At 41.6% G+C, this 14,883-nt stretch overlaps 1 protein-coding gene across 1 annotated transcript; it reads right to left on the reverse strand.

The window, feature by feature from the left end:
* Positions 1-1,581: 1,581 nt before the first annotated feature.
* On the reverse strand, positions 1,582-6,289 carry traf3ip2l (TRAF3 interacting protein 2-like). The gene is made up of 10 exons (XM_042007213.1): positions 6,062-6,289; positions 4,995-5,110; positions 4,117-4,766; positions 3,995-4,037; positions 3,838-3,902; positions 3,669-3,766; positions 3,029-3,097; positions 2,712-2,828; positions 2,557-2,631; positions 1,582-2,406 (listed from the first exon to the last, which is right to left on the reverse strand). Exons 2-10 carry the CDS (start codon positions 5,036-5,038, stop codon positions 2,260-2,262), a joined length of 1,308 nt encoding a protein of 435 aa, XP_041863147.1. The 5' UTR covers positions 5,039-5,110; positions 6,062-6,289; the 3' UTR covers positions 1,582-2,259.
* Positions 6,290-14,883: the final 8,594 nt, after the last annotated feature.

Raw genomic sequence — 14,883 nt, forward strand, 5'->3', positions numbered from 1 at the left:
ATTATCCTTTTTGAAAACATTATGAAGAATGTTAATTTCTTAAAAAAAAAGTTGTTTCAACAATATTTTGCCTGTTTACATATATTTTCATTTTATGTATTTTATTCAATATTTTATACATGAAAATATATGTTTAAGTATATATATATATATAAATTTATATTTAACTTCACATAAAAATGTATTTTCTATATTATATTTATATATATTTAATTTATATATTACTCATTTACATGTGCATTGCAACTTACAGATCACAGTGGATTGAAAAACATTTATTCACAGATATCGAAGTGAAAAATACTGCATTTCGCATCATGATTACAGTAACTTTTCAAGATCTAGAAGTTATTTTAAATGTACATGCGTACATTTCCATATCTGTGAAGTAATCTTGACTCTCTCTTAAATAAGAAAGATGTCAAATATTTAAGTTATCCTGCTGTGTTTTAAATGTTTTATAATTAAACTGGCTAATCAGTCACTCTAAATTCTCCCTAGGAGTGAGGGCATGTGTGAGTGGCTGTTTGTCCATATCTGTGTCGGCCCTGCGATGGACTGGTGACCTGTCCAGGTGTACCAGCCTCTCACCTGTTAAATGCTGGGATAGGCTCCAGCTTACCCGCGACCCGTAATGGACTAAGCGGTTAAAATAATGAATGAATAAATGAATACTTAAATATATATTAAAAAAAGGCCAACCTCAGGTGGACAAATTAGGAACTAAAATTACTTTCATTAAAAATAATATTTTCTGTTAGTTTTACATTTACCAAATTCATCCCATGGACCAGATTGGACCCCCTTGCAGGCCAGGTTTGGCCCCCGGGCCTTATGTTTGGCACCCACTTTTAAGAGAAAGCTAAAGTCGCTTTGGATAAAAGCGTCTGCTAAATGACTAGAATAGAATAGAACCCCTGTGTTAGGGGTTCAGATGCAGGATCGATCTATGCCATGATGGGTATGAGCTGGGATGAACAGCACGTCATATTCTGCGAACGCAAACAATTTCTTTTAGTGTCACCGTGCTGCACAGGATCTGTAAACCACAAGCAGGCTGCGATGACCCCATTTGAGTATGAATTTGCTGATTCTTGAGAAGCCCTACCACACAACAGCTGTGTCGGCAACTTATCTTCATACGACATCCTGTGGAAGCATTTCATCACAAGCCGCTGTAACCTGGCGCTCTGTCGTTCATTTCTAGTTCTCTGCTCTTAAAGGCTTCGTGTGACTCACCTGACATCTATTAAAAAAGTGGCAGCATGTTGGTGCATCTTCTGTTAATAAAGAATGTGTTTATGTTCTCATGGTTCACTATCTTAAAAATGCCTTTGTTGCCTTGCAGGCAAATTAATCTGTCTCTGCTTGCCTGTTGTTACCACCGAGGTTTAGGGCATCAAGCTGAGTTTATGGTGAAGGCTTAAAATTACTTGCAAAAACACTGGTACTACAGTTACAATTATTGACCTATTTCGCTTTAAAGATCCATGATGAGCAGTTTATTTCTCTCTGTTGGCCCGTGGCTTGCTTGTTTAGAAAACCACATTGTTTAAAAAAAATTACAAACAGGAAAAAAAGTGAAACTTGACATAATTTAATATCGGAAGTTAGAAAAGCAATGCCTCCAGTGCTGTTTATACACAGCTGTATATGAATCTTCACTGAGTAAATATCAACCCTGGATACCCCTTTAAACAACATGCATCAGCCACTAATGCACAAATAAAAACAGCATTTTAAATCAGTATATTCCTGTTTTTGCCACATAACAGTAACAGCAGTTTGGGCTCTGTTTGAATTAAATAGGCACGTGGAATAATACACAATATGGCTCAGACGTTTACCAGCTGTCAGTGTTTACAGATCATAAATGGAAGTTGGTTCAACACACCGTCCTCACTCAGGTTATCATCGCATCTGCTCTGATTGTATAATGTGCACAATGGTAAAAACACTGAACATGTTATGAAAATGTGTCTGATTATAAATCAGATGGATTTTTTAAGTTTCCGAACAGCTTCAGGATGTAAACGACACCAGTAAACATGTAGCAGTGACGGGCTGCAAGCACTTTTACAAACTCCATTTCAGATTTCTGTACGTTCAGTTCAAAAGTGGAAACTGTTGACAAAGCACCCTACAGTAAAATAACACACACATGCATCCCTCATCACCTCATAAAAATGAGTGACGGCTTTCCAAGAAGCAAGCTCTGGATTTACAGTCCTGTCTGACCTCAGATCAGCTTTCTTTCTCCTATATGGGGATGGAAACAATGGTTGGAAGTTCCCCAATAGGAGGCGGGTTATACTTCTCCACCCTCATCAGCCGCCGCAGAATGTCGTCGCGATCACGTGGCCAGCCGTAAACATGCGTGTTTTGAAGCCAGTTGGGAACGTGACACTGATGAGGAAAAGAAGAAGAGAAAATTATGAGAATACTCTATACTATGCTTGTTTCACATCATAAATATCGAGGTAATCTCTCAGTAAGAGGGCAGCAAATGAAGCTAAACTAAAGGCGCTTTCTCCTGTCGAGAAGCAGAATATTTACCTTTTTAGCACCAGGAAACAAAATGGGAATGAACCTGAAATTCTTGCTTCCATTCTGGATGAATTCATTCTGGAGCTGAAGCAAAAAACCACAACACATTTAAGTCTCATCAGGACTAAAAATATAAAAGCAAATATTTCGGGCTGGAGACTGACCTGCTTGTGTATGTAGACTGTGCTGAAGGTCCTCTCATCGTTCTCCAGCTCGAAAGGGGAAGCCGTCACTGTCTTGTAGTACTTCGGACTGATGATGATGATGATCAGGTACTCTTTCTGTGAAGGCAGATGACATAAATCTTCAATATTTTTCATTGTGTAATTGTTTACCTGCTTAATAACAAGTCTATGCTTGCAGAACATGAAAGGGCTCAAAGCGGTTAATAACTTGTCCAGGTGACATATCTTTGAACGTTTTTCAGGTTTCTTCTCGTGTCACCCATTTTCATTAACGTTGAAAATCTGGCTGATCTCACCTCGCTCAGGTATCGTTCCATGAAGTCAATCTTGCTTATGCTTCTGAACTGCTGCTCAAAAATATCAATCTGAAATGACAATATTTGGCAGATAGTTTAATAAATGACACCCAGCAAGGACATTTATACGTCTCAATGTGGTCCTCACACTAAGAATGATGCCAAATGGACCGACCATCATATATGTGTCATGTTAATTGCACAATTACAGTCAAGCAGATATAAAAATCATCAGCACAACAAAATGAGAGCCAAATCCTGCACAGAAAGCCACAACCGGCCTTCTGTGAACCCAACTAGCTCATATTGTGGCTATTTAGACGATCAAGACGTTTTAGTAAGTCTTCATGACTCAATTCAGTCATGAGGAGTAAAACAAAGAGTTCTTGTTTACTTGAGTGAAACGAACCCTTTAAATGTTGTTAAGCTGTTCAGTATCATATTTAAAAGCATTGTGTGGTATAATAATAAATTCTATTCAGCATTTTCATTTCCAGTTCATCTTTATCATAATTAAAACTGTAGATTTGGTTTTGCTCTCACTTTTCCAGCACTAAATTAAATGTAATTATTACATATGATAGAGTGACTTTTTTCTCATTTTTGTGTCTAAAATGTTGGATTTTTTTTTTGTACGTACGTGAGTATCGAAACCATTGTGTCTCAGCAGTGCGACAAAGTTTATGATCTCATTGACGTGTTTGTCATTGTCTGCTTCGTAAGTGACGAAGACCTTCCCTGCATTTGAAAAGAAATGTGTAAATGCAGTATATTGTGAATAATCTGCTGACATGTTTATGAACACCTACTCTGCTCCAGAGACAACGGTGTGCTGTAATTTGGTTCTCTCTCTTTGGCTGGAGCACTGGGGTCACTGTGTGAAGTTAAAAACTACTTTAATCACAAACATTCAACATGACAAACAGGTGTGTGCTGGGAGGCACAGTAATCATTTAAAAGGCTCACATCTGTGTGAATTGAGCTCCAGGGAATCTGCAGTCTGCTGCATCTGAAAAGATAAAACAAAACCACTCATGGTCGTCCTCCTTCTGCTGTAGCAACATGAATGATTATGTTGGCAGACTTACAGTACGGGCCATAGGCTGGATGGTACTGAGGCCAGGGGTGTTTGTTGGCCACATGCCTCCTACTAAAGACATCTACAGGACACTGAGCACAACAGGCTGGTCCCTGCGGTGGGCATGAGTATGGAGACAAGGTGTGGTGATACAGCTCAGCCGAAGGTGGGTTGGAGCGCAGAGAGAGCGGCTGCTCCAAGCTAATCATGTTGTTGCTGTGCTGGCCAGGAAGGGAAACTGACTTGTATCTGGAGAGGCAGCTCTCTTCAGAACAGCTGGAGTAATCTTTCTGGCTCAGACAGGACGGCAGACTGTTGGGATACTCCGACCAGCTGCTGGCGAAGCTCGGGTGGAGCCAGCCGGCTTGGCTTGGGAATGGGGTTGGCTGGCTGTATCCGGCTGGCAAGCTGTGAGGGGGTTGGGGTGAGCAGAAGCTGGAGCTGGTCAGGGGGAGCGAGAGCTCCTGCTCTCTGTCCCACCTCTGTCTGCTGAACATGGAGTCATCGGAAATTGCGGCACGGTCCAAGGAGGGGGGTCTGCCATCATTGTTGGAGGTGGAGTCCAGTTTATGAACAGCGCTGGTTTCTTGCTCCTCTGTGTTCATAGTCTCATCGTCCTCTTCAGGTGTATTAAGGTGGGTGTTCGGCTGGCTGATGCAACTGTGAAAACAGCTCTAAACAATTAATCTTCAGTGGAATTTCTACATCTGCTGCATCCTCTAATAGCAATGTGTTTCAGTTTCGTCATTTCTTATCAAAAGAGGGATCTACAGTGGCTGGCTTTGACAACATCCGCCTGAAAATGTGCATAGTATGCCAAAATCCAGGGTTCTGCAATGAAGTACATTTTGTGACCAAAAACCCCGGCATGTTTGTTGTCACACTCACCTATTTGGAGCTGAAGCCGAGTACGCTGAAGTAGGCAGCATCATTGGGCCTTTTCCTCCTGATGTCCATGTGTGTTGTGTTCAAGCTGCTCCTAAACTTGTTTGGAGTAAGGATGTCTGTTTTAAAGAAAGAAATGTGAGGCCAGATATGTTATTAAAGTTAAGTATAGACAGACCTATAATACATGCACGTCCAAGGTTAAATGATAAAGCTTTTTTCTTTTGGTTCCTTCCATTTTATAAAATCCGCCCACATCTCAAGAAGAGTTTTTTCTTTTTTATTTGCATGAAAGTACACTCGCCTATGACGTGTCTCCCACACAAGGGGACTTTTCTCTGAACGTTCAGGAGCCAACAAAACCCACATGTGGGAATGACAAAATGATGTCCCTCACTGACAGGTAAGAAACAAGTAACATCAAACAACACAACTTTTCAAAGAATAAAAAGTATTTACATATCTTTTAATAAATAATACCTTACTGCTATTCTACTGTACTTTTGGAAGCATCTTTAACTGCATTTACACATTTGCCACCAAATATTAAAAGTTCCATAACGCTGGTTAAGAAATGGAAACTAAAGCCTTCAAGCTGCCTGGTAGGTATTTTGGCCCCATGTAACCTCATTTTAGGTGAGTTTAATCTTCCAATACGGCTAATAGTTCCAGTAAATTAACATGACACTCATTAAAAACCTCTCTGTGGTCGCACACTGATCTATGTGCGGCACTTTCCATTAAAGCTGACCCAGATATTTCTGTCTTCTTGTAATTCAGTCTGAATTCCCACCGCTCACACTTAAAACACTTTCACTCGTTATTTTGACTCAAATAACCGACGAAATGTTGCTCATACTTACACGTGAACTAAACTTAGCTTTAAAAAAAAACCATAAAATATTTTAAAGGATATTCTGACGGTTAACAGGACAAAACTATGTTTCGTTAAACGTGTTACAGTGAAATGCATTAGTGAAAACACGAAAGGTACGCAAAGTACAAGTTAAGTGTCATGTACGTGAAGGCAACACGTCGGTAACGTCAAGTACAATTTATCGTTAACTTACCGTCGCTGCTTCAATGCGCCTCCATGTAACTCAGACAACACCGAAGAAAAACAAAAAACTATGACTAAAGTTAAGAGGATCTGTCTCTTACAGGAGTATGAACTAAAAGCTGTCCACACAGTCGTCACCTCTTGGCACATGAAAATGACTGACGTTTCAGCCTCGAGCAGTTTTTTTTTTTGTTTTTTTTTTTCTTGGTGCGCGCAGCTTGAGCGGCACAGTCTCGCGACTACCACCTACAGACAGTGTTGCCAAGTCCGCTTGTTTGAAGCAACTTTGGGCTCGTTTTCCTATAAAGTCGCTTGGAAATATCGTTTGTTTTCTCAAGTGTATTTTCTTATTTGAGCTTGTCCTGTTCTCTTTATTCTTTCCCAGCTGTCCACAATAAGACAATAACTCCTGGCTGTAGATCGGGAAGCGTGAATGCAACTCCATTTTTTTCAGGATTAGTGTCTACACTATCGTGTCCAATATAGCTTAGAGGCCTAATTTCTTATATGTATATATATATATATATATATATATATGTGTGTGTGTGTGTGTGTGTTCCCTCCTTTTGGGCTGGTCGCTTGTTTTTTCTCGCAAGATCTGGCAACACTGTCTACAGAGCGTTCCACACATTTTAACCGCACCCGCATACACCCGCGGCTCCTAGTCATGTGAGAAAAAGGGTTAAGGTTTTGGGTCAGGAATAACTTCTATAACCTTAATTTATTTAAAAACTGTTTGTGGCTATTTTTTTCTCATTAGTTTTTCCCTCAACCACGAAACAGCCTGTTTTCCAGCCATAAAATTAAAGTCCGTAAGATGGTTCACAATCAGAGGCAGCAGTGGCGTATCCAGGAAATTTTTAATGGGTTGGCCAAGATTAGACTAGTTAGTGTGAGGTGGCCAGTCAGTGGGTATCAATGCAACACTGCAACTGCAATGTCCAAAAGGATCATTATGAACTTTCCTTGGAATCAGTACAATATAGGGATTCATATGTGTCTGAAAAATAATAGCTTAGAGGCCTGATTTCTTTTTTTGGTGGTTTAGTTAACATGATTTATAATAGCTTCAGTATTCCACCATATAAATAAAAATTTTGCAGTTAAAGGATCTTTGGCAATTAAATGTATTTCCACCACATTCTTAACCCTCTGGGGTCTACGGATGTGCTGGTGTAATCAAATCGCACATCCTACTGAAGATGATGTTGCATCAAAACACAGCTGCGCAGAGCCTTCATTCTAACTTTTGTCAAAAGTGTGGACTTCAGACTATCTACTAGTTTTTAAATTGTGTTGATAGACCAAGTAAAACCATATTTCTGATAAAAATGTATAGCATATGTTGTTGTTTTTTAATACATTACAGTCATATTGTGTGCTCACTTGGTGCAGGATGAAATAGTATAAATGACGAATTCCAGGGAAAGTGCTCGCGTACAAGAAAAGGAAGCCTAATAAAACTAACACCCCCTTTCTCACTGGTGAAAAAATGTACCACATCAGCCAATCACTCAAACCAACCAATCATTTGGTTACTGAGGAAAGGCCCATTTATGCTTGAAGCAGAAGACTAGTATGGAAGCCCATTTCCGTCACTCTGACGAAAAAAAAAAACCCATTGTATCTCATTATTATGAGATACTATCTCAAAATAATGAGATACTTAAGTCATAATTATGAGATACTATCTCATTATTATGAGATACTATCTCATAATATTGAGATAGTTAAGTCATAATTATGAGATAGTATCTCATTATTATGAGATACTATCTCATAATAATGAGATAGTTAAGTCATAATTATGAGATAGTATCTCATTATTATGAGATAGTATCTCATAATAATGAGATAGTTAAGTCATAATTATGAGATAGTATCTCATTATTATGAGATACTATCTCATAATAATGAGATAGTTAAGTCATAATTATGAGATAGTATCTCATTATTATGAGATAGTATCTCATAATAATGAGATAGTTAAGTCATAATTATGAGATACTATCTCATTATTATCAGATTCAGATTCAGATAACCTTTATTTGTCCCACAGCGGGGAAATTGCAGCGCAACAGCAGCAGAAGACACGCAATAGACAACAAATGGTACAATTTAAGAGGATAATAAAAAGAAATGTAAGTACTTAAACATAATAAAACTAAGTGAAATAGTTAAATAAATGACTAAATGTAATAAAAAACCTGTACACAGTACAGGGGGTGCGTCTGGGATGTATATACAAGGTAATGGGTAGTGCAAAAACAGCAGTGAAAAATGGACAGTAAGATAAATGATATGTTATTGCACAAGTCCGTATAGTTCGTTATATTCTTCAGTCTAGCGGGCATTAAGTTTGTTGTGAAGCCTGACAGCAGCAGGCAGGAAAGATCTGCGGTACCTCTCCTTCACGCAGCGAGGATGAAGCAGCCGCTCACTGAAGGAACTGCTCAGAGCTGTCAGGGTGTGCTGGAGGGGGTGGGATGGGCTGTTCAACATGGATGACAGCTTAGCAGTCATCCTCTCATTTCCCACTACCTCTACTGAGTCCAGGGGGCATTGTGTTGATAGACCAAGTAAAACCATATTTCTGATAAAAATGTATAGCATATGTTGTTGTTTTTTAATACATTACAGTCATATTGTGTGCTCACTTGGTGCAGGATGAAATAGTATAAATGACGAATTCCAGGGAAAGTGCTCGCGTACAAGAAAAGGAAGCCTAATAAAACTAACACCCCCTTTCTCACTGGTGAAAAAATGTACCACATCAGCCAATCACTCAAACCAACCAATCATTTGGTTACTGAGGAAAGGCCCATTTATGCTTGAAGCAGAAGACTAGTATGGAAGCCCATTTCCGTCACTCTGACGAAAAAAAAAACCCATTGTATCTCATTATTATGAGATACTATCTCAAAATAATGAGATACTTAAGTCATAATTATGAGATACTATCTCATATTGAGATAGTTAAGTCATAATTATGAGATAGTATCTCATTATTATGAGATACTATCTCATAATAATGAGATAGTTAAGTCATAATTATGAGATAGTATCTCATTATTATGAGATAGTATCTCATAATAATGAGATAGTTAAGTCATAATTATGAGATAGTATCTCATTATTATGAGATACTATCTCATAATAATGAGATAGTTAAGTCATAATTATGAGATAGTATCTCGTTATTATGAGATAGTATCTCATAATAATGAGATAGTTAAGTCATAATTATGAGATACTATCTCATTATTATCAGATTCAGATTCAGATAACCTTTATTTGTCCCACAGCGGGGAAATTGCAGCGCAACAGCAGCAGAAGACACGCAATAGACAACAAATGGTACAATTTAAGAGGATAATAAAAAGAAATGTAAGTACTTAAACATAATAAAACTAAGTGAAATAGTTAAATAAATGACTAAATGTAATAAAAAACCTGTACACAGTACAGGGGGTGCGTCTGGGATGTATATACAAGGTAATGGGTAGTGCAAAAACAGCAGTGAAAAATGGACAGTAAGATAAATGATATGTTATTGCACAAGTCCGTATAGTTCGTTATATTCTTCAGTCTAGCGGGCATTAAGTTTGTTGTGAAGCCTGACAGCAGCAGGCAGGAAAGATCTGCGGTACCTCTCCTTCACGCAGCGAGGATGAAGCAGCCGCTCACTGAAGGAACTGCTCAGAGCTGTCAGGGTGTGCTGGAGGGGGTGGGATGGGCTGTTCAACATGGATGACAGCTTAGCAGTCATCCTCTCATTTCCCACTACCTCTACTGAGTCCAGGGGGCATCCCAGGACAGAACTGGCCCTCCTCACCAGTCTGTCCATTTTCCTCCTGTCTCTGTCCATTATGCTGCTGGTCCAGCAGACTATCCCATAGAAGATGGCTGAGGCCACCACAGAGTCAAAAAAGGTCCTGAGGAGTGGGCGCTGCACTCCGAAGGACCTCAGCCTCTTGAGCAGGAACAGTCTGCTGTTGCCCTTCTTGACCAGGGCGTTGGTGTTGTCCGACCAGTCCAGACGGTCATTCAGGTGAACACCCAGGTACTTGTAGGACCTCACCAGGTCGATGTCCATTCCCTGGATGTTCACTGGTACAGGTGGAGAGTTGTTATGCCTGCGGAAATCCACCACCAGCTCCTTGGTTTTGCTGGTATTGATCTGGAGGTTATTCCGCAGGCTCCAGTCCACAAAGTCCTGAATAAGTCCTCTGTACTCCCTGTCGTCTCCATCTGTAATGAGGCCAACAACAGCAGAGTCATCAGAGTACTTTTGCAGATGGCATGATGGTGTGTTATGTGCGAAGTCCGCGGTGTAGAGGGTGAACAGGAAAGGAGCCAGAACCGTTCCCTGCGGTGCACCCGTGCTGCAGAGAAGCCGGTCCGACTCAGAGCCCTGCACCCTCACAAATTGTGGTCTGTGGGTAAGGTAGTCCAGAATCCAGGAGGTGAGGTGATGGTCCACCCCAGCCAGCTGCAGCTTGTCCACCCAACAACCTGGGCTGGATGGTGTTGAATGCACTGGAGAAATCAAAGAACATCATCCTCACAGTGCTTCCAGCCTTCTCCAGGTGAGAGAGAGAGGTGTGGAGGAGGTAGAGGATGGCATCATCCACCCCGATGTCAGGTTGGTAGGCGAACTGCAGCGGGTCCATGAAGGAGCTCACCATCGGACGCAGATGTGCGAGGACCAGTCTCTCCAGCGCCTTCATCAGGTGAGACGTCAGAGCTACTGGCCTGTAGCCGTTGAGCTCCTTTGAGTGCGATGTTTTTGGCACGGGCACGATGCAGGATGTCTTCCACAACTTTGGCACTTTCCCCAGTTTCAGGCTCAGGTTGAACATGTACCCAAAGATCCCACACAGCTGGTCTGTGCAGGACTTCAGGAGCCTGGAGCTGATGCCGTCCGGACCTGCAGCTTTCCTAGCCCTGGTCTTCTTAAGGGCCTCCCTCACCTGGTATGTAGTGAAGGACAGACCAGAGCAGGGGGGTGTTGATGGGGGAGGGGCACACGGGACAGAGTGTGAAGTGAAGGTGTGTGAGCCAAAGATTGTAAGAGAGGGAGAGGGGGGTAAGGCGGAGCTGCAGGCAGTAGAAGCTGATGGGGTTTGCAGCAGAGGAGACTGGGTCGATGGAAGAGCGGGTGCCTGATCAAACCTATTGAAAAATAAGTTCAGGTCATTTGCCCTGCCCTGGTCTCCCACCCGTTGGGACTTTGGCTCCTTGTAGCCCGAGATGGTCTTCAGTCCCTTCCAGACATCACGGATGTTGTTGTGCTGCAGCTGGTACTCCATCTTCCTCCTGTAACTGTCCTTCCCCCTCCTGATCGTCCTCCTCAACTCCCTCTGCACAAATTTCAGCTCCTCTTTGTTCCTGGACTGAAAGGCTCTCTTCTTCTCCTTCAGGAGAGCCTTGATGTCTGGGGTGATCCAGGGCTTACTGTTGGAGAAGCTCCGTACAGTCCTGGTTGGTACGGTGTTTTCTACACAGAAATTAATATAGTCTGTCAGGCAGTCGGTGAGGCTGTCAATGTCTTCCCCATGGGCATCACTGAAGACACCCCACAGCGTTGTGTGAAAACAGTCCTTCAGGGCCTCCTCGGCTTCTTCGGACCATTTCTTAACGGTGCGGGTGACAGCAGGCTGCCTGTGCACAAAAGGTTTATACACAGGCAGGAGGTGCACAAGGTTGTGATCGGCACGGCCCAGGGGAGGAAGAGGGAGTGAATGATATGCCTCCTTGGTGTTGGCGTAAAACAGGTCCAGTGTTTTATTGTCTCTGGTGCAGCATGTGACATACTGGGTGAATTTGGGCAGTGAGGAGGAGGGTGGAGTAACATGATTGAAATCTCCAGAGATGAGAAGGAGGGCATCGGGGTGCTGTGTCTGCAGCCTGCTCACTGCTGAGAGCAGGACATCACAGGCTGCATCTGCGTTAGCAGAGGGGGGGATGTACACCACCACAGCGAGGGCATGAGTGAACTCCCTCGGCAGGTAGTGGGGCCTCATGCTCACAGCCAACAGTTCAATGTCCTTACAGCAGTGCTGCTCCTTAACAGTGATGTGCCCAGGGTTACACCATCTATCATTTGCAAACACTGCCAGCCCTCCTTCTTTCCTCTTACCGCTCTCCTTGCTTCTGTCTGCCCGTAGTAGCGTGAATCCGTGCAATTCCACAGCCGTGTCCGGAGCCAGCGCAGTTAGCCACGTCTCAGTAAACAGCAGGAGGCTGCTCTCCCGGTACTCACGCCGGTGCCGGGTCAGCGCCGCCAGCTCGTCCATCTTGTTGGTTAGAGATCTTACGTTCCCCATGATGATGGACGGGAGAACGGGCCGGTAACGTCTCCTCCTAGCGCGGCGCTCGGCTCCGGCCCGGCGTCCCCGTCTCCTCCTCTTCAGTTCGGGGGGAACATCGGGCCGCTCCACAGATAGCACCGGCGCGCTGCGCAGGGCTAACAGCTGATCCCTGCTGTAAACAATGGCGCCATGACTCCGCGTGCGGTCTCCGGACACAGCCGTGAAAAGGGCAAAAACCAGAAGAGCCACCAGCGCTAACTCCGCAAGTTTTGTGTGCATGACGAAGAGGAGTTAAAAGCACACAAGAGCAAAAATAAGAGCAAAGAGAAAGAAATAATTTAAAAGTAGGAAAAGTAAGAAAAAGCTCAATGGTGAGCAGGAGCTGCTGTTGCAGGCTGCCACTCGCGCGGCGCCATCTTGTTAGGACAATTATGAGATACTATCTCATTATTATGAGATAGTATCTCATAATAATGAGATACTATCTCATAATTATGACTTAAGTATCTCATTATTATGAGATAGTATCTCATAATAATGAGATAGTATCTCATAATTATGACTTAACTATCTCATTATTATGAGATAGTATTTCATTATTATGAGATACTTAAGTCATAATTATGAGATACTATGTTTTGTTTTTTCATCAGAGTGACGGAAATGGGCTTCCATAGTAGACGGATACGCAGGTGGAAGGACAATTTTGTCGGTTACGCATTTGGTCCGTTTTCAGTAAGCTTAGCCATCCGTCGCTTGACGCAGAAGACGGAGCAATATCACCAGAAATCATAGGGGTAGTGCTTAGCAGATTAGCTGACATGCAACCAGCAAAAGAAACAAACCAGAGAAGAAGAAGGGGATCAGGAAGGAGTGACCAAACGCAGATTGAAGTGCTGCCTCCTGGTGGACAGGAGGACTAACACACGTTACGTCCTCTGTCTCGTGGTGGACAGGAGCTGTTATTTTGGAGTGGAACAAATAATTCATGTGGCATCTGATGGTGATAACTGATTGTTTGGTAAATATTGTACAAAAACTGACAAATTTCTGGGGTTTCACCTAAATACTTGTTTCTAACATTGTTTACTAAATTTGTACACAAAATCAACATTTTATTTTTGCATTCTAAGTTATAAAAAGGGTTCATTAAATATGTTTGTGGTTTCACATTAAAAGAATCTAACTTTTTCCTACTCAGATTTAGTTTTTTGTGTGTGTGATTGTAGGTCTAGTATAGTAATACAATATGTCAAAATGAAAAAAAAATGTGAAATTACACATACAAGGTTACGCTGATTCCAAACAGGGCAAGGTAAACTGTTTTAAAGGTGAAATATAAAGGTAAAAACAAAATTACTCAAAAATTGCCAATTGTTCTCCATAGGTTGAAGAATATTAGAAAAGACTTGATCTTTGAATGAGCTCATTGGTAGGACAAACACAAAGTCTGGCAGAACTTCAAACATGGCTTATAGTGCAGAGTGAACACACAGAAGGACCAATGACTAACCATATCTTCACAAAACCACATCCTAACCCCCCTCCCGGCCACTCCAGCCCAAATGTCCACTTACCGCTCCTTACCATATACACTGCAGATTTCACTCAACCCATAGGTTGAGCTTTTCTTTGTGTGTGTGTGTTTTTTTCTGGTACTTTGGTTGTTGTGATACATGTTGTTGTTGCTGTCTTGGTTATTTTTTAGTAACTCCTGATGATCATCACCTTAGTTTACCTGTAAAAGCTGTAGGAAATTCTCTGTTGTGTTCTCGTACAGGTGTAGCAGTTGGTTGTCAGGTGTTAGGTTGGATTAAAAGGTCTTTGTCTCCTCTTCCTTTTTTCTACTTTCCATTTTACTTCTCTTTATTATTCTCCTCTATCCCCCTGTCCCCTCAGGTCAGGTCCAGCAAGATTACATAAATTCTATAATTCAAAATAAATAAATAAGAGAAATAAGATAAATAACCTTATACCCATAAAGCTCCCCTTGGCAAAGCAAATTTGTTCCGGCACAAACCAGCAGCCAGACCATCATTCTTCAGCTACCATGTTGGACAGGACAGTTTAAAAATGAATAAATATAAACAAATAAATAAAAGGGGCCCATAAAACCGAACCATACCGCACCATTTATGGACCCCTTTCAGTTGTAGGTCCATAGGAAAATGCTACGGTACGTTAAGGCAGAGCTATTGGCATCTAACAATAAAATCCATTGATGGATGGACAGAAAACTATTGTTGTGGAACACAAATTAAAGTTGTTCATTTCTGCTGCTAAAAACCACCAGAGAATGTCTTAAATGCGCAAACAGACAAAACAAATCACCATGACAGAGTCTATAATATCCAGATCTGCTGCAAATACTCGGAAAAAAGTATGTTTTCCTTCCTTTTTAGTTTGCTATTTGAGCAACAAGTTGCAGCTTTAAGGTTAAAAACTCTCCCAGATTTTCATTTTTGATAATGTTGGAATATCAGGATTTAAATTTTAATCAATATAATAAATAAAATAA

This window comes from Melanotaenia boesemani, chromosome 14 (genome assembly GCF_017639745.1).
Source record: "Melanotaenia boesemani isolate fMelBoe1 chromosome 14, fMelBoe1.pri, whole genome shotgun sequence".
NCBI classification, from domain to species: domain Eukaryota; kingdom Metazoa; phylum Chordata; class Actinopteri; order Atheriniformes; family Melanotaeniidae; genus Melanotaenia; species Melanotaenia boesemani.